At 48.3% G+C, this 20,506-nt stretch overlaps 1 protein-coding gene across 11 annotated transcripts in view; it reads left to right on the forward strand.

Annotated features, from left to right (window-relative positions):
• TTLL5 (tubulin tyrosine ligase like 5) overlaps positions 1-20,506 on the forward strand; it is a 210,238-nt gene that overhangs the window by 156,617 nt on the left and 33,115 nt on the right. For 10 of the 11 annotated variants that reach the window (XR_012159502.2, XM_073349243.1, XM_073349238.2 and 7 more), the window contains one exon: positions 7,839-8,059. The exons of the other annotated variant lie outside the window; for it this stretch is intronic. Coding sequence is in view for 9 of the 10 variants with exons in the window: in XM_073349243.1 (XP_073205344.1) it covers positions 7,839-8,059 (221 nt within the window). In the remaining variant the exon portion in view is untranslated. The remainder of the gene's footprint in view (positions 1-7,838; positions 8,060-20,506) is intronic. 11 annotated transcript variants of the gene reach the window in all.

The raw sequence follows: 20,506 nt of genomic DNA on the forward strand, positions 1-20,506 counted from the left end.
CCATGCCAGCTGACTAGGGCTGACGCTCCTGAGCTAAGGGGCTGTTTAATTGCTGCATAGAAATTCAGGCTGCAGCCTGAGTTCTGGGACCCTCCCACCTTGCAGGTCCTAGAGCCCGGGCTTCAGCTCAAACCTGAACATCTACAGCGCAATTAAGCAGCCCTGCAAGCCTGAGTCAGCTGGCAGAGGCCAGCTGCAGGTTTTTAATTGCAGTGTAGAATACCCCCAGACTTCCTTGTATTGAAAGCCAGGTCTTAATAGAGAGAGTGTCTCTCGGATACGTCTCCTCCCACTTGTCTTTGCCTGGTGCCAAACAGATCTCCCATCTCAGTCACAATTGCACTGACCTCTCCTGCTTAGTAGCCAGAGCACCCCAACAGACTCACCATCGCCTACCCTACCACCACCTCCCTCTCCTATTCACTGTTGCCTTCCCTGTCCCCGTCATTCACCACTGTTTGGCTCCCCCCACCTACCCTTACAACTCACCCTCCCCCATCCCATTACCTCCTTCCACTCACTTTGGTCCAAGCCCCAGCCCTCACTCCCTTCCATTCACCACTGCCTGGTCACCATCCTACTTATTTTCACTGTGGCCTCCTGCCTTCCCCTTCCACTCACCATTATCTGTGCCTCCCCACTTCCTCTCTACTCACTGCACCTGGGCCCCCACTCACCTGCTCACTATCACTTGGGCCTTACCCATCTCCCACTCATTGTCACCCAGGCCTCCTACCCCCATACCTACTCCATTGTCCAAGCCCCATCCCACTCCACTCGTTGTCTGCCCCCCATCCACTGTCCTGCTTGCTGCACCCAGGTCCTCCTGCTTTTTTCCCAATTCACAATGCCTGGGCCTCACCCCCTTGTAACGATAAAACATCCTTATGCCAATGACACCAATGGCTTGTGTATGGCACCAGTGGCTTGTATTGTATTAGGAATGTATTTAATCACTGTAGTAGCTGGACATAAGGGGAGGAGCCAGGAGCAGGTGACCAGCCCACTCTGCACACAACACAGTTTGGGAACCTCTGGCTTAAAACTTTTCCTTCCATCTTTCTCTCTTTGTCTCTTTCCTTCCCCCATTTGTCACTTCCTTCCTCTTGCTTTCTCCCTCTGTCCTCCCTTGCCATACCTTAGATCTGCACTCACAAAAAGCCCTTTTCTGAGGTGGCATCTCATGCTGATGAGTTTTCCCCCACTTCTTTTCTCAAGCAGTCTGGCGTGGAGGTTGGGAATGAGAAGTGTTTATTGGCATCCTGAGGGTAGGGCCCACAGAAACCATGTGTTCTCGCAGGCAGGGTGCCTGGGGTTGGAGGAGGTCAGTGGGTAGCATCAATGGGTCTTTCACAGCCTTCCTCACCTTGCTGAGGGCTCCCTATGTACTGCACACTCACAGTGCTGGGAGGGCAGCCTCAACACAACCAACTCTTGTTGCTCTGATCCAAGAAAATTCATTGCACAAAGCCAGAAAAATTCTGCATTCATCTGGGAATTGCTCCTGCTTCTCAGAGCACTTAGAACACTGTGTGTAATGTGGGGGAGGGGAGAGAAGACTGACAGGAGAATTTGGAGACTCCATCAGCACAGCCTTGGGGAGTGGTACAGAGGAGAATAAGGCCTTCACCTCAGACCTCTGGGTTTAGAGAAGTGCAGCACACCAGCCTCCAGGTTCCCTGGCTTTGGGTTTATCTCTTCTAATAGGTCCTGAGTTCTTCCCTCAGAACCTTAATCAGGGTTGAGAAGTTTTACTAAATCTAATTTTATTCATTTTCCAGACTGTTCAGTTCCTGCTCCCTGGCGCCCTTTATTCTGTGGTCCCGTCAATAGGATACTGGACTGGGACTCAGGACACCTTATTTCTATTCCTAACTCTGTCAGGTCACTTGGGGACCTTAAGCAAGTTACTTCATTGCTTTATGCATAGGCACTGACTCTGTGGGTGCTCCACGGCTAGAGCACCCATGAGAAAAAAATAGTGGGTGCTCAGCACTCACCAATGATAGCTGTTTGGCGGTGCTGCCGATCAGCTAATCAGGGGTGCTGCCAAACAGCTGTTTGGCGGCTCCGGGAAGCATTTGGGGGAGGGTGGAGAGCAGCAAGTGGCTGGTGGATGGGGGCAGGAAGAGGCTGAGCAAGGGTGGGGCCTTGGGGGAAGGGGCAGAGTGGCGGGGGAGGGGGGGTTTCAGGGTAGAGCGGGGGTGGAGCACCACTGGGGAAAAATAAAAGTTGGTGCCTATGGCTTTGTGCCTCAGTTTCCAATCTGATACTGACACACTTGTGTAAATTGCTCTGAGAGCTGTGGATGAAAAGAGTTATAGTAGTGCTGAGAACTTGATACTGTTAGCAGCAGGAGAAATGAAGCCCAAGTAGAAAAGGCCTAATCATTTGCAGGCAGTATTACACTATCTGTTACTGTGAGTGCTTTGGACCCTGCGTTCTGTGTATCTCCAGGCCACAAAGAAGGCATTTCCATATGATGATGCAATTCCAGTCATGGCTTCAGAATTGCCTTGGTGAGGCAACCCAGCCATTTCCCAGCAGCCTAGGTGCTCATGCCACGGCTTCTCTGGTCACCTCACTGATATGTCGTGTCCTTGAAAGGTGCCTTGCTGTACTGAAAGCAGTTTCTATTTTCCCCTTCTCTATATGATGTCTGGTTTGGATATGTCTGTTTGTCCACAGGCAGTGTGTGAGTGAGTAACAGCAGCACCATTGTGCATGATTCAAGGAAGGGCCTGCTCTCTGTGCTGCTGACAGCCTGATGTGTTGGAAGTGAGCTGTATAAATGGAAGGACAGGAGTGGCATATTTAAAGCCATATGTATATGTGCAAACGGAAGGCATGCTTTGTGCTGTACAAACTCTGAGGAGCGCACAATCTAAGACAAATAGTCAGGGGAAGGGGAATAACAATATAGGCAATTTATATACAAGTCAACTTGATTCACTATAGACAACAAGGCAAAAATGGGTCTTAAAGAACGATTTAAATTTGGAAGAGATAGGTCCTTTTTGGAGGAGCTCAGGGATATTGTACCATTCATAGGGGCCTGCACGGGAGAAGGCACAAGGGTGATTGTGTGAGAATCTGTCAGACAGATGGAGGAGGTTGGGAGCACTGGCAGAGTGAAGGGGACAGAGAGCCAGCATGAAGCTTGACAAGGAAGGGTAAGTAGGGAGGGGAAGAGTTATGTAGAGCTTTGAAGGTGATGACAAGAAGCTTAAATCTGATACTGGAGTGGTTCAAGGAACAGGAGTTACATGATCAAGCCAACAGGAAAGGAAGAAAGTTTATCAGCAGCACCATTTTGTACGGACTGAAGGGAGCGATGAGTGACGTGATCTGATCTGGATGTTGTTACCAGAGATGCCCTTGCCTAGGAAATTAAACAATCAGTGTTTACTTTCTAATTGTTCCCTCTACTGGGAAGTTGCCACTAACCGTCATGGAGGCTTCTTCTCCCCTATGTAGGTTTGTTCTGTTTAGTCTGTATCTATTTTATGTGTATGGGCAGCTACTGGATCTAGAGCTTTATCCTAAACATTGCATATGGGAAATGAGAAATATGTTAAATTAAAACAACCCTAGTTCAGTCATATAGTAAAATGATTCCTATCAATGCAGCCTTGTGTCAGAAAGGGTCAGATAAAACATTTAACAAATGATAATGAGTATTGGGGTCACTCATGGTTACAGTTTCAATCAGTAGTTTAAATAGTTTTCTGATATAAATACTGTGTCCAGTTCATCCCCAGTTGCTAAATAATTCCTCTCTTCCCTTATACCCTTCAGAAAGTTGCATGGTCCCAAGTTAGTCAGCACATAGCTAAGCTAAGGAGATTTAACTTTCCCCATAACTAATTCCTTTTACTCTTTTCTGGATGTCCTCCAATTTGTCAGTGTCTCACTGGGAATGTGGGGCATTCAAAGCAGGTGTGGCTGCACTAGAAAAAAAACCCTCCCCCCCTTTGCTCTGGGATGCAAGGCCTCTCTGAGAGCAGCCTAACCTGCATTGACATTTTTTGCTACCATGTTGCATTAAAGACTATTTAGCTCCCTCCCTCATCTCCTTCATACATTTCTTTTCCCAGTTTTCTCCCTTGGATTATTTTTCTGCAAATGTGTTAACTGCAGTTTTCCAAGGCAAATCCAATTTTTATTTGCTACCTATGGGGTCATATCTTTAGTTTATGTACAGCAGAACCTCAGAGTTACCAACACCAGAGTTACAAACTCACCAGTCAACCACCCACCTCATTTGCAACCGGATGTACTCAATCAGGCAGCAGAGACAAAAAAAAATAAAAGAAGCAAATACTGTACAGTACATTACTGTGTTAAACGTAAACTACTAAAAAAAGGGGAAAGTTTTAAAAAAAGATTTGACAAGGTAAGGAAACTGGTTTTGTGTTTGTTTCACATAAATTAAGATGGTTAAAAGCAGCATTTTTCTTCTGCGTAGTAAAGTTTCAAAGCTGTATTAAGTCAATGTTTGGTTGTAAACTTTTGAAAGAACAACCATAAAGTTTTGTTCAGAGTTATGAACATTTCAGAGCTCTGAACAGCTTCCATTTCCAAGGTGTTAGTAACTCTAAGGTTCTACTGTAAAATAAAATAACTCCACTGAAGTCAGTGATGGTATGTTGATTTATACCACCTGAAGTTCTGCCCCCTGTTTCTAATCTCATTATATTTATGTATATATTTATTTATTTATTTCAGCACACACAATGTGCTGAATACTTTACAAATGTATAATAAAATCCAATTTGTGTCCCAGAAAGCTCATAGTTTAAGAAAACAAACTTCGTGACAAAGGGGTTGGGTAGAAGGAGAAAGCATACAGTCAGTTTATTTTAACATATATCAAGACAGTCCCTCTCCTGAATAGTTTACAAAGTAGGACCCACTGTACTATAATTTGTGAATTCTATTAATGTGCTCTCCTTTTTCTAGATCATTAATGAAGTTCTTACAGCAGATTGGCCCTTATACTGACCACTGTGGTTCCACACTAGACTTCCCTTCCCACAACTCAGTATTTTGCCAATTATCATTACTTTTTGCCCCTTTGTTTGGTCACTCAGCCAGTTTTCTACCATATCCACGCTGATTTGACTGAACTCTGTAAATAGATTTAATAGAAAACTGTAGCAAATGCTTTACAAACATCCAAAACCTCATCACATTATGCACACGTATTTTGTAATTCTGTCCCAAAAGGCAATTATGTTTGTCTGGTGAGCTAATCTTTATAAATCCTCATTTCTGTTTGTTGCTTGTGATTCTGTGATTCTCAGGTTGAGTGATTATTTATTGATTTTACTTGCAGCATTTGTTCTATTATTTTTCTAGGGATAGATGTTGGATATATGGGAGGGTAAGTGGCAGGATCCTTCCTTCTGTTTTTGAAGATCATTAGCATAACTGTTTTAGTTCAAACTTCTGGTACTTCCTCACTTTAATTGTGAGTGGGTACAGGAAGCTTGGTTTCTGCTTGCTGATACCTTACTGTGTGCCTCACCCTGACTGGCAAATTGTACATGACATTTTCTAATTAAAAAGCATTCTTTTTGTGCAGCTATCATTCTGTCTGTACTTTATTTCTGTGTAAAATGAGAAGTGTGATCTACTGGTGTGAGTACAGGACTGAGACTCAGGAACTCCTGAGTTCTGACTCTAGCTCTGAGGGTGGCTCCATCTGTGGCAGGTCACTTGCCCTCTCTGTGGCCCAGAGTGCCCACCTATAAAACGGGGTTAATACTCCAGACCTGTCTGCCAGGAATGTTGTGGGGATTAATTAGCTAATGTTTTTGCAGTGTTTTGAAGATGCAGAGTCCTGTATTGTGCTAAATAGTATGCAGATTTGTGCCCCTTGGCACCTTCCACAGGGGAGGGCATAAGTCTCCTCAGGAGCCAGTCCAACTCTCCAGCATTGTGAGCCCTGTTCTGGATGTTTCCCTTAATAACTGTTGGGTACTGGATGTTTCTGGGCTGTTTATCAGAGTTTCTTCCATGCTACAGTCCTCCCTAGAACTGGACTTTGTGGATCCTGAATGATGAGGGCGCACCTCCATGTGTGTATGTGCTGAAATCTCTTCCCATCCCTTTTTCTGTCTGGCCTTTGTTTGCACAGTAGCTTCTTCTGGTTTCCTGCCCCGCCCCCATAGGGTTCACAGCAGGGCAGCGTGCTTTGTAGCTGGATCCAGAAGCCATGGTCATTGTCAACCCCCAGTCTCTACACCCTGGCTGCGGTGGAAGGCAGCCAGGATCTCAGCACAGTCTGGAGACAGAGGCCTTTCAGAAGTCTGTTGTCCCGAAGCAAAACAGCCTTAACCTTTCCTTAGGCAGGTCTCGGCCGTGCCTCTGATGATCATCCTGTGTTATAAGAATTCCTGTTTGTTCTTCCTCCTGGGTGACTGACCTTCTTGCCTGAGCATGTTTGGGGAGGTGACGTAGACAGTACAGTACAAGAGTTTTGCGAACTCCAGGTGTCAGGATTTTAGTAACAAGGGAAAAGCACTTAAAAAAAAAATTCTTGTGCATGGATGCAGTGAGGAGCGGTCTCTGGGTCAGGGGAGGAAAGCTCAGTGAGTGGGGAGACTCCATCCCTTCCCTGATAATGTGATGGGCTCTCAGCTGTACTGGACTAAGCCAAGAGTGTGGCATTTACTGCCTTCCTCCTGACTTGTCATTTATACAGTTGTACCTGAAGGTAATCCTGCTCAGGAATCCAGGATCAAAATGGAGCTGCAGGACATGGAGAGGTTAACGAGGAGTAGAAAGCTCAGCAGATCTTGTCAGTGAATTGTAGTGGAAAAGGCCTGGTTTGGCTCTCACATTCCCCTTTCTCCCCCCAGGCTCTGCCTGTCAGAAACTCCCTCCCACACGAGTGCCCTGCCATTTGCCAGAGAATTGTGGGGGAGAGGGGCTTTTCCTGTCTTTATGCTGGGACTCAGCCAATCCTCAGATTGTGGCTTTCTCTGGAGCCTGGAGCCCACTCACTGTGCCTCTGTGTGTTCCTCACCAGAGAAAGAAACTCGGGACAAATGCAACCAAGTGCACTGAAGCCCCAACCTTTCCCAGGAGACTGGCTAGTGCTCACCCTTTCCCCTCATCTTTCATAACTGACTTTTCACCAGTAAGCCACATGACTACAGTTCACTGCTCTGAATGGGGATCTAACTAAGCAGCTTTGAGGAAGGATAAGACAGAGTTCCAGGCAGGTTTCAACTTCCTAAAGAGAATTGAGTGCTGCTTTGAATCTCAGCTGAGTTGGTGCAGAGAGCCATTCCGCTCCTCTGCCACCTGTGTCTTTGTTCTTCAGTGCCTGGCAGTACACAAGCTATTTTGCCCCATCTCCCAAACCTTCAGCGTATCTCTCCCTTCATGACTGGGAGCTTTCCTCTCTCCCCAAAGCATCCCCAGAGCCTGAGTCAGGGGGAAAGCCTCTTTAGCAGTTTGCCCTCTTAGTGCCCCTTGCTTCTGTAAGGGTAATTTAGGACTTCCTATTAGCTCAAAGACTAGGAGGAGGTTGGATTTGGGAGTCAGTGTTGTAGCACCGGCTATATTGTGCCACAGTAGCAGAGTTTGTTGGCATTTCTAGAACTAACCCTGACTTTCCAAGGCTGTAGAATTCTTCTATAAAAACTCCTTCATGGAATCAGTCACCGTCAGTTTGTATCTATCTCTGAGACTGTCTCAGGAGCCTTCTAGCTGGGTGGTACCAGGCCGGGACTTTCTCTTCCCAGGCAAGGCTCTTCACCACATGGGTTCTCCTGGTGGAGTTGCAAAGGGAAAATAACCAATCCCTGTATCTTGTTTTCTCCCAGGCTCTCTTTGCCAACCACCCACCACCCAGCTCCAACAATATATCCGTGCCGGCTGATTCCGGTGCCTGCAAGACATCAAGTGCCACTTCCAGCATCCAGAAGGTGACCAGTTTGCACAAAGTGATGCCACCCCAGAGTACATCCTCTCACCTGGTCCCCAAGCCTCCAGCCAACCATAGGCAGGCAGTGGTCAGAAAAGTGGCAGCCCAGAGGATTTCCAAGTAAGTTTTTCCTGTGCCAGAAAAATCTGTGAGGAACACATTGCCAGCAAGTGTCTTTGATACAGATCCTTCGGGGCGTTCTTCCTGAATCTCTGAGACCTTGGAAGAATCTGGCCTCGATACACTGGAGTAGTTGTACCCTAAAATGGAGCTTTACCTCAGAGTGTAAGCAGGGCCATAGCTTCATACAAATATGAGGATATAGGAATTGCCATAGATATTGGAGAAGTGGGCTACCTTGGCCACTAGCCTGTCTCTGACAATGGTGAGTGGCAGGTGCTTCTCGGGGGAACAAGACTGGAGTAGCAAGGTGTGTTGGAGGTGCATGGACAGAGTTGTGCTGGAGAAGCTAGTACGTTTCCTGCCTGCACTATGTCTGTCTTTAGATAGTGCACTAAATTCATCCCCCAGAACTATCCATAATGGACTCATCTGCCTATAGGAGAAGTTTCTTCCTAACCCCATCAGCTAGTGGTTGGTTTGTCCCAAAGCATGAGGGTTTGTATCCCCATATACGCTTTATGTATATTTATGTCATTTCCCATATAAATGTCCAATGCTAAACCCTACTAAGCTTTTGGCCTCCAACCCATCCTGTGGCTGTGATTTCCACAGGTTAGTTATGTGCTGTGTACAAAAAAATAATATCCTTTTATCAGTTTCAAGTTTGTTGCCTTTTCATTTCCTTGAGCATCCCCTTGTTTCAGTGTTATGATAGGGTAATTTTATCTGTACAATTCATTGTTCTATGTCTCTGTATCATGCCCCCTTTCATTTTTCTTCTCTGTAGACAGAAAAGTCTCCACCTTTACAATGTATCCTCATATTGAAGTCTCTCCAGCCCTTATCCTTACCCGTCTTTGGACTTGTTTTAATCTCTAAAACACTGATGGGGGGGAACTACATTCATAACCCCCTCCCCTCAGTTCTGTTTGATTCCTGCCAGATTCTCTGACTCCTCGCAGCCCCTTCCCTATTTAAGAGAGAGGCTTTAATAAAAAATAATCATTTTTCTAAAAGCCCCCCTGCGGAAGTGCTTAGATGCAGAGTAGAGGTGCATTGGCAATGCTGTGGTTGGGGGGCTGAGGGAGCAGGACTGGAATAATAAGGTGTTTTGGAGGAACATGGGAAGAGATGTGCTGGAGAAGCCTTTATATTTCCTGCCTGCAGAATGCCTATCTTTAGACAGTGCACTAAATTCATCCCCCAAAACTATTTAAAAAGAAAACAAGACATTAGCAGGATTGGTTGACTCAGTGAGGGCGGCTGTGATCATGAGGTCTGGCAGGTCTGTGCTGGTGAATTCACCATCCAATTCTCTTTGTGCTGGGGTGGCTCATGTTAGTACAGGTGACAGGCTGTGTCAGTGGGTTTCTTTGCTGGGCAGCAGGGATGTGTATTTGAAGATGCCGGTGTGCTGTGCTCACTTGTTGGCAGAGAGAATGTTTATCCTTGTGAGATGGAATTGTAGCTTCTTGGACAGACTTTACTTCGCTGCATTTTTGTGGTTTCTGCTCTGTGACAGGCAGGAGTGTGGGAAAACCGGAAAAAGCTCAGCACCAAAAATGCACAGAAGGGGGAGGCGGGGGGGGTTGGGGGGGAAGCAGAAGATTCCTGTAAAATTTCAGAAACGTAATCCAAGTATCGAAGGCTGCAAGGAGCCACTCCGGAAATACTTTCTGAGTTGCCTTTTGGACTCCAGGACAAGGCTCCAAACCCATTCTTGCCATTCATGTGATCTCACAATAATATTTTTTCACTTACATGGAAAGAAGCAGTACCCAGCTATTCTTCTAGCATACTGGAAGCTGACCATTTTCAAACCACTGTCCTTCCTACCTAATCTATCCATCCGAATCAGAGAAAAGACCGGAGGTATTGTGTACAAAGCAGGGTGAATGGAGGAAATTCTTCTTCAAAGAATCACAGAGATTAGAGATGAAAAAGATATCTTCCATGCTTCAGTCCATTCTTTCCATTCTCCAGCTCTTCTGTACAGAGCATTCTCTGATGCTATGTTCAGCCTGCTTTTAAATAACTCCGGTAGCAGGAATTCCGTCACTTCGCCTGGGAGACCATACAAGAGTCTAATCAACCTTATTGCTAGGAAATTTCTCCTGATGTGCAGCCTGAATTTCTCCTTGTTTCTTCCTGTTGCTCACAGATACTTCTTCCAGAACAACCCTCTCCCTCCTAAATACGGTACTTGACATCCTTTGAATCCTCTCCTCCACATCTTCAAGGTTCCTAGTTATAGTTATACTTCCTGAGGTTTCTTTAACCTCTCCTCATATAGTAGTCCTACCCACCAAGTCGTCAATTATCTCATTTTACTTATTGGACCCTCTCGTATTTGTCAATGTTACGTCTGTGTTCAGGCAGAATTGTAATATTCCAAAAGTGGTTATATCCGAAAATAGAACTATCACATCCCTAGTCCATGACATGATGCTGTGCCTCTTTACATAAAATACAGTGTATCATTTGCTTTTTGGCTGCCATATGAGATTTCCAGCACATCCCTAATTTGCTATCCACCATCTCCCCTAACTCTGTCTTGGCTACTTTCCAGGCCTCCTTCCTCCCAAGAGATCTCAGCTCTGCCTATTTCTTTTAATGGAATATACTGATTTTCATTCATTGAGGCAAAGTCTCATTTTGATCATTCCAATCCTAATGATTCTGTGATTCATTTTTCCCATTTCTCTAAGACCATTTTATTCTCTGTCTCTGCTGTTTGTAGCTTAATATAATCACATTTTCTTTTCAAAGCTGTTTTTAGAATTCCTTCAGGCTGTGTAGACAATTTTGTCTCCCTGAACCATCTCTTCCTTGCAAGCATTATCATTTCACTCAGCCAGCACATATGGTGTCCAGAAGAGCAGGAGAAGCATGAGAGCGGGAAACCTCAGCTACAAACAAGATAGAGATTCTAAAGATGAACATTACTGACTCATCTAGTCACTCAGGACACAAAAGAAAAAAGTAATGGAACAATCAGAGAAGCAAGGCTTGTCTTTTCTATTTCGGTTCCCTTTTGTTTTCTCAGTCTTCCAGTTTGAGAAAGAGGAAGGGTGTCCTTGTTGTGGATTGTGTCTAAGGCAGACTCCTTGCTAAGGTAATGGAGCAGAAAACTGGGGCCTACATTAAGGTATGGAAAAAGACCGTGGAACTAAAACAAACTGTTTAAAGTGCAGCTCTGTTAGAAATGTGAATCCATAAAATGGTCTCATGGGTACCATGTTTGTCTCTCAATAATTTCCAGATTAAATGTGCTCAGATTACAAATAGAAAGATAGCTTTTCTAACTGCTAGCACCACAAGCTTGTCCCGGATTCCAGGAGTCAAGCTGGGTTCTTTCCACCCTGTACACTATCATCAGTAATGGTGGTTCTGCAGGCCAAAATTATATCTTTTGTTGGGGTCACCCAGGTGTTACCAAGGGCAGAATTTGGAGACAGTGAGATCACACTGTCACTGAAGCAGCATTTATAAACAGTGGGGTCAGGCAGATGTCACTGAGGGCAGCATTTGGTCTGCAGAACCTTCATTACAGATGATGATCCGCAAAGCAGAAATAAATCAGCTTGACTTTCAGAGCCTGAAGTGAGTTGTCATGGTTGGTAGATAGAAAAAAACATTTTTCCACTTAGAATCTCAGAACATTTGGTTTGACTGAGATACAATAAATATGAAATGCTACAATGCTATTTTTAACAGTCGCTATTCAGAGAACTGCTTTTTAAAACCAGAACTGTGACAGCACCAGGTAAAACAGGGCCTTGAAAAGCTGGTGAGCAGAACCATCACTCAAAGAAAAGAACACTGCAGACAAGGGAGAGGAAGTGCCAAGTGGAGAAAAGAAAGTGTACATTCATGGCGCCAGCATGCATAGAGCCTGGGGAGACCCATGGGCAGGTCTTTGGCCAGCTGTTGACTGACAGAACCTGATGGTGATGTCAATCAGTGTAGCACAATCTCTTGTACTGAGCTTTTTTGTTAATGCCATTTCCCAATATTCCCATTCAGGCATCTGCTCTGACTGATTGTTGCCTATAGCCAGTAGTAGTGTGGCTCAGAGGGAATGAAGTTGGTTAGTATGTCAATTTCCCATTCCCAAGAAGAATCCTTCTGCACTATTATTCTTTTATATATTTACTTTGTGTGGCACCAGCATTATCTGTGAAAGGTCCAAGAGTTCTGCACTATCATAACCAACACAGGAACAGGGAGGAGATAATACCTTTCTTCAGGCTTCTGCAAATCCACCTTAGAATTGGGTGGAGTCCTGACTGCAATCTGATATTGGCTATAGCCAGCTGCCTTAGCAAGGGCTGGCCAACCCTGGCATATATGCAGAAAGCAGAGGAGGTGGCTGCAGAGAGAGCTCTGCAAATCGCTTCGGTTCTGGTTTGAACCCTATCCTTCCCATGTTTGTTTATTCCTTGGCAGACATGAAGTGTCTCAAATGTGCTGGGTGTATCTCACACAAAAGCAGAATGCCCACTGTGGAGAGGACAGACAACAACAGAGGAAGCATGCGGCTGTTATTGGGACCCCTTTCACTTTCTGCTACTGCTGCACAGAGACATGCTTGTTGTTTTAGCTCCTGAGTGCCTGGGTTAATCAGGCAGCTTGACCCTTAGACATTTTTTGGCAGCTGTAGCAGTGCATCTGAGAGAAATGCCTTGATTTAACATACTGACACAGCTGGGCTCACTAGGCCTACAGCTCTTAGCCCCTGGCCAGCCTCACATCATACACACAGACACACATGCAGAGACACCCTATCCAAGAACAACAAAGAGGAACAAGTCTTACTGGCACTGGCTTTTCACATCTGGTGCTGTCCTCTGGTCGAACCTCAGTTTTTGTATTACGTGAATTTGTTGGGATCAATTCTGTATCCCTAACCCCATATAGTTTCCCAGGAATAAGTTGTAACAATAAAGAGGGTCAACATTTAGATCCCCTGTACCCTGTAGAAGAGCAGCTCCCTCCAAATCTGCAGACTGTGCCGGACAGCTTAGAAGAAAGTGGTGTTATGTCAAAGTGAAGGATGTCAGCTCCCATTCCAAGGCAGTCATCAGGCTAAAAGAGAATCAAGGCACTGATGAGAATTTATGCAAGGATGAGAATGGAGAAAAAGCAGTTTTGGGGACATTAAAGAGGAAGAAATAACAGAACTTAGTGAGAGATGGACTGTTGGGGAGAAGAACCAAAGTTGACAGACATTGAGGCCTGGAGGACAGTGAAGTTGTCAGGCAGCCCAGGGATGGAGAAGAGAGGAATTGGAAGGAAAGATAATCAGCTCAGTTTGGGAAGTATGAACTGGCAACGGGACTTCTAAGAGGACACAAGAGAATTTGAGATGTGAGAATAAATAGATGGCAAGGGATTGGGGCAAAGATGTAGATCTGGGAATCGTCTGCATAGAGGTGATATTTGAAACTGCAGGAGTAGATGAGTTTACAGAGAGAAAGAGTACGTTGAAAAAGAAGATGGCGGGCAGGTGTGTGGGATGCCACCAGAGAGAGAGAGAGTTCTGCTTAAATGCAGTTATGGGTAGAAGCATGATACTGCCGCCCTCGGCTCCTCACGTGTCTTAGTGTCACACCTGCTGACTTTACTGACACAACATGTTTTTATCTATTAGTCCTGCAAACTTCACACAGCTACAGTGAGTGAGCTGGATTCGACTCTAAATCATGCAGCACTGACAGAGTCGGCAGCTAAATTCCGAGTGCAGAATCCTTATGTAAGAGGCAGAAAGAGAGCAGCTGGACTCTCAGGTCCTGGCTGAAGTTTGCAGCATTGGCAGTAAGAAACCATGAGCACAGTGGATCCAGAACTGTCCCTGAAAAACAATAAACATGGAATCCAGCATGTCATTTGACAATCGCATTTCAGACTATGACTGAGCTAAGGCAAAGGTTGTTCTATGCGAATGTCATATCAGACCCCTCTCCCCAGGATCCCAATTTACTCCATGCAACCCAGCTGAGAAAAATACAGGTGCCCCTGCCTGGCCATACAGCTGTCAGGAGCACCTTACAGGCAACTTGCTGACTGAAATCTGAAGGCAAAAGGTGTCAGTCAACAGTTCAGAAGTTGCTCACATGTGTCTGAGTCTGTTAGTCATCAGCACATCACATGGGGATTGGAGACTACTATTCTTATCACTGAGGAGAGCTGGGAGTTATTCTGAACTTGTGCAACAGGGGGGAGTCAGGGGAAGAGGAGGAAGAATTGTTGAAGGCACTGGAGTACTGAGCAGGGGAATCTGGAGAGATCAGAATAGAAAGACAGGAGGGCCATGAAGTAGTCAGAAAGGATAGAGACAGAGAGCTAGGAGGGGGAGTCAGGAGGGATCAGGGAGAGGAGGCAGAGCAGTGAGAAGGGAATAGATTCATAGATTTTAAGGCCAGAATGGACCATTATGATCATCTAGTTTGACCGAGAGTCCTCTGTGAGTGAATCCATTTTCAAGTAGGAGAAAGTGCTAATCTCACTATGAGAGTGATACTTCCCTGATAAAGGAAGCACAGTTGAACCGCACAAAGCCCAAGGAGAATTTATTCTCTTTGTGCCTCAAACTTTTGTACTAACTGTAGATTGGCCTGCAGAGGCATCTGCTTTATGAAGTGAGGGAGGATTGGATTCTTCTTGTGTGTGGATCTCAGCTTACAGCTCAGTGACTCTGTGTGCTTCTCCAGTTGGGGTCAGTGTGTGAGATCCTAAGCTTAGCTTTGAACACAGTCCCCTCTGCAACGTCTCTCCCTGTGTGCAGTAGTGTCCTACCAAATGGCTTAACAAAGATGTTCTTCTTCGAGTGCTTGTTCACATTGATTCCAATCAGGTGTGCATGCGCTGTGTGCTCAGTCTTCGGAAACTTTTCCCTTAGCAGCTCCCGAGTCAGGTTGGCTAGGGAGCCCTCTGGAGTGGCACCTTCACGGCGCTCAATATATGACCCTGCCGACCCGAACCCGCTTCAGTTCCTTCTTACCATCTGTGGCAGCTTTGGAACTGCGTGCACTTGCTTGCAAGTGCTCCCTTAGCCAAGTGCAGGGGTAGACAACCTATGGCACGCATGCCAAAGGCGGCACGCAACCTGATTTTCAGGGGCACTCATGCTGCCCGGGTCCTGGCCACCGGTCCTGGGGGCTCCTCTGCTGGCCTGGGGTACTGGCTGCCGGCCCACTGCCAGTTGGGGTTCTGGCCGCCAGCCCCGTTCAGCCCGCTGCCGGCCCCAGGTCCCAGCCACCGGTCCCAGGGGCTCCGCTGCTGGCCCGGGGTACTGGCCGCCAGCCCCCTGCCCACCGGGGTTCCATCCGCCGGCCCCGCTCAGCCCTCTGCTAGCCACCGGTCCATGGGGCTCTGCTGCCAGCCTGGGGTCCCAGCTGCTGGCCAAGGGCTCTACAGCTGCCCCCAGCCTGAGCAGTGAGGGGTGCAGACAGGGGCAAGGGGGAACACAGCTCAACACCCCCACCTTAAAAATTGTTCCAGCGCCACTGTGCTGGGATATTTTTAAGTCCTGATTTGCTGCTTACATCACTATGGCGGCACGTGGAACAGCGCCCTGCGTTTGACGCTGAGATTAGAATGTACATGCAAGAACTGGAATCAGAATTTTCTGACAGATTTCAAGATTTGCAATATAGTCAGTATAGGTCAGGGCAGGCAAACTTTTTGGCCTGAGAGCCGCACTGGGTTTCCAAATTTGTATGGAGGGCCGGTTAGGGGAGGCTGTCTCCCCACAAACAGCCAGGCGTGGTCCAGCCCCTGCCTCCTATCCGACCCTCCCCCCAACCCCCGCTTCTCACCCCCTGATGGCTCCCCCGGGACTCCTGCCCCATCCACCACCCCCTGCTGCCTATCCCCTGACCACCCCTGGACTTCCCACCCCTGACTGCCCACTGCTGCCCCATCCAACCCCCCCTCTCATTCCTGACTTGCCCCCTGGAACCACTGCCCCATCCAACCACCCCTTCTCTCTGTCCCCTGACCGCCCCCAGAACCCCTGCCCCCCCAGGACACCTGCCCCATCCAACCCCCCTGTTCCTCACCCTCTGACTGATCTGACCCCTATCCACAGTCCCGCCCCCTGACCGCCACCCCCAACTCCCCTGCACTCTATCCAACCCGCCCTGCTCCCTTACCACGCTGCCTGGAGCACCAGTGGCTGGCGGCACTACAGCTGCACTGGCCAGAGCACTGGGTCAGGCCGCGGCTCTGCAACTGCGTTTCCCGGCCGCCCAGAGCATTGCCCCGGCAGCACGGCAGGCTGAGGCTGTGTGGGAAGGGAGACAGTGGGGGGAGGGGTCGGGGGGGAGCCTCCCAGGCCAAGAGCTATGGGGCTGGGCAGGAGGGTCCCGTGGGCCTGATGGGGCCAGCAGGCCATAGTTTGCCCACCTCTGGTATAGGTAGTAGTAGTGATTGGTGACTGGGATCGTTTGTATCCCATCACCCCACCTGGGGCTGCAAGGCATGTTGCAAGCCCAGGGGTTTAAGTCTTACGGTGTTTGAAGGCTATGTCCAATAGTGACCCCGACCACTCGTGCCTTAGGTGCTTAAGGGAGGCATATCACTCAGAGCACTGTAAGATTTGTAGCCTTTCAAGCCTAGATGATTTCAAGCCTAGAAACAAGAAAGTGCGGGACTTCCGTTTACAACAACTATTGATGGAAGCCGCACTCCGTCTGCGGCACCGGACCGCCCAGCGCCGGGCCCGAGTTCGTTGGTGCAGAGCGCCCTGGCATCGGACTGCGACTTGGTGCCGAGGGTCACGCCAGAAATCCCCGGCACTGCAGCAAGGAGCAGTGCCCTGGCACCGCTCCATGTCTCTGGGGCCACACAAGCCACATAAGAAGACAGACAGAGGGCGCTCTCCTCAGAGGGCTGCGAGATCATCAGGAGATGCTCTGGTGCTCCAAAGGAAAGACTTGGCCACCAAGCAGCAGGAGCTCATGCCATCAACTCCGGCAACCCAGGTATCATGGAGTCCGGCACTTAGGGACTCTCCTGCGGGGCAGTGCCTGGTGGAGATGTTGGAGCCACCCTCCACCCCGGACACTTTTGGGGCTGCTAAGGACCTCATTGAAATTACAGCGCCTCAGCCCTCGACCATCAGAGAGAAGCCTCCGGCACCACCTAGACCGGTACCGTCTAGAGGTAAGCCTGCGATGATGTGGCGCTTCTTGTCCCCGGATCAGCACCGTTCCTGATCCGCATCCCCACACCACTCCCCAGCACCACCCATCGTACAAGTTCGCACAGCACTGGGAGAGAGAAGATCTACGTCTTTGACACCGAGGGGTCAGCACCGATCTAGGACACTCTCAGAGGATCAGCACCATGCCATGGCACTGGGGCGCAGCACCCATTCCCCGGCACTGTACATGCGGCACCAGTCTCAGTTGAGGGACAGCCGGTACCCATCCTCGACACAGTCATCGTGACACCGATCCCCAACCTTCTTCACGGCACTGGCCACCGGCACTGGAGTAGTCAGCACCACCTTGGTCATCGCCCTCGGGTTCCTCGGACTCCAAGGCCAAATTGTTTTATTCAAGGCACAGAAAGCATAGGTCCGGGAGGCGCCAGAGAGACATCAAAACAGCATGGTAGCTGCAGTGGCCACCCCCCAAACAATGGCCGTTCTGAACCCCCTGGGCTTACCACGAGACCCAGGGTACCCCTTCGAGGGCTTCCAGGTCAGTGGCCTCGGGACATCACCCCTCCCACTCACTGAGGAATAGACCTGCCCCTCGGGCAACGGAAGTGGCCCTCACCAGATTGCCCCCTCAAACTGCAGAGCAGTCGGGGGATGCAGCTCCAGTGCCACCTGCAGCCCAGGACACTCCCGACTCAGCTGGACCAACAGGGGAAACTAGCACAGCCCAGGAATAACCAGGGCAGCTTGCGGGGCCACGAGGACCCTGTACCCCAGTTGCCTCCTCATCATCATCGCCTGATAAGGGGTGGCAGGAGCATCAGCCTCAGGTCCTCCATTCATTGACCACAGGGCTCACCAGGACTTACTCCACTGCATAGCCTGTTATATGGGTCTATAGGCAGAGGATGCAACCGAATCGGAGGACCCAATGGGGGACATCCGGAGGGTCCTTCCAGAGTGGCACTTCAATAATTAAAACAATTCAGAATAACAAGACCCTGTGGCAGACTCCAGACTCCATTCTGCCCACTGCCAGGGGTGTGGAGAGAAAATACTTTGTCCCCTCCAAGGGATACGAGTTTTTATTCTCTCACCTACATCCCTGCTCCCTGGTGGTCTTGGCAGTGAATGAAAGAGAGTACCAGGGGCAACAGGCACCAGCCCCCCAGCCTAAGGAGGCCAAACGTATGGACCTCTTTGGCAGGAAAGTGCATGCTGCTGGGGGTCTACAGCTGAGGATAACCAACAAGCAGTCTATCCTCAGTAGGTATAACTTAAACTCTTGGGACGCTATGTCCAAATACAAAGAGATGCTCCCTGTGAAGTCAAGAGCGGAGTTCTCAGCTCTGGTTGAGGAGGGGAAGGTGGTGGCCAGGACATCCCTTCAGGCCTCCCTTGATGTGGCCAACTCGGCAGCCGACTCAGCAGCACGAACCATCTCCTCAGGGGTGGTCATGAGGAGAACCTCCTGGCTCCAGGCTTCGGGTCTTCCCCGAGAGGTCCAACTGACTCTACAGGACCTTCCCTTTGAGGGCGCAGGGCTGTTTTCAGACCAGACAGACTCGAGACTCCATAGCCTCAAAGATTCAAGGGCAACAATGAAGTCTCTGGGGATGCATACGCCTGCTACCCAGAGAGAACTTTTCAAGCCTCTACCCCAGCAGCAGCAGAGGCAATATCAACCCCACCCAAGGCAGGACCCTTACTGCCGTAGGGGCAAGAACTATAGGCGTAGGCTGTCTAATCGGTCATCAAGCCAGGGCCAGGGCCGGACTAAGCCACTGTCAGGATCCAAACAAGGGGACGCCTGAGGATGGCATGCCAGACTCCATAACGGATCCTTCCTCCCTGCTTTCTGAACCATCTATCCCACTTCTACCGTGCGTCTTACCTTATAACATCGGACCTTTGGGTCCTTTGCACAGTAGAGGTGGGATATTCTCTCCAATTCTGCTCCTCTCCTCCCTCCCACCCCCCTTCCCTGTCCCTCTTCAGGAAACCTTCTCATGAGCAACTCCTTGTACAGGAGGTGCAATCACTCCTTGCCTTAGAGGCAGTGGAGGAGGTTCCTCAGGAGCTATGGGGCAAGGGGTTCTACTCCTGTTACTTCCTAATCCCCAAACCAAAGGGAGCAGGGGTCTCAGACCCATCTAAGACCTGCGAGGACTCAACCAGTTTATAGTAAAGTTGAAGCCACATGGTCTCCCTGAGCTTGATAATTCCTTTACTGTATCTGGTGGACTGGTATGCTGCCCTCGACATGAAAGATGTGTACTTCCACATAGCCATTTGTCTAGCCCATAGACATTTCCTGAGGTTTGTGGCTGATCACAAGCACTACCAGTTCATGGTGCTCCCGTTTGGTTTATCAACAGCCCACTGAGCGTTCACCAAGTGCTTGTCAGTGGTCACAGCCTTTCTCCGCAAGAGGCAGATACAGGTGTATCCCTACCTCGACGATTGGCTGCTGCGGGGATGTTCCAGGAAGCCGGTGGAGTCCCAAGTCTGGTTAGTCACAAATACTGGGTCTCCTCCTCAATGTGGACAAGTCGACGCTGTCACCAACCCAAAGAATAGAATTAATTGGGGCAGTGCTAGACACGATTCATGCGAGAGTGATACTATCGGGGTCCAGATTCCAAGCACTAACAGGAATCATTCAGACTCTCAAGTTTCAGAGTAGCAGCCGTGTTAGTCTGTATCTGCAAAAAGAAAAGGAGGACTTGTGGCACCTTAGAGACTAACAAATTTATTTGAGCATAAGCTTTCGTGAGCTACAACTCACTTCATCGGATGCATGCAGTGGAAAATACAGTGGGGAGATTTGTATACACAGAGAACATGAAACATTGGGTGTTACCATATACACTGTAACAAGAGTGATCAGGTAAGGTGAGCTATTATCAGCAGGAGAGTGGGGGAGGGGGAAAAACCTTTTTGTAGTGATAATCAAGGTGGGCCATTTCCAGCAGTTGACAAGAACATTTGAGGAACAGTGTGTGTCGGGGGAAATAAACATGAGGAAATAGTTTTACTTTGTGTAATGACCCATCCACTCCCAGCCTTTATTTAAGCCTAAGTTAATTGTATCCAGTTTGCAAATTAATTCCAATTCAGCAGTCTCTCGTTGGAGTCTGTTTTTGAAGTTTTTTTTGTTGAAGAATTGCCACTTTTAGGTCTGTGATCGAGTGACCAAAGAGATTGAAGTGTTCTCCGACTGGTTTTTCCATGTTATAATTCTTGACGTCTGATTTGTGTCCATTTATTCGTTT

The sequence above is a fragment of the Lepidochelys kempii genome, chromosome 6, assembly GCF_965140285.1.
Source record: "Lepidochelys kempii isolate rLepKem1 chromosome 6, rLepKem1.hap1, whole genome shotgun sequence".
Classification (NCBI taxonomy): domain Eukaryota; kingdom Metazoa; phylum Chordata; order Testudines; family Cheloniidae; genus Lepidochelys; species Lepidochelys kempii.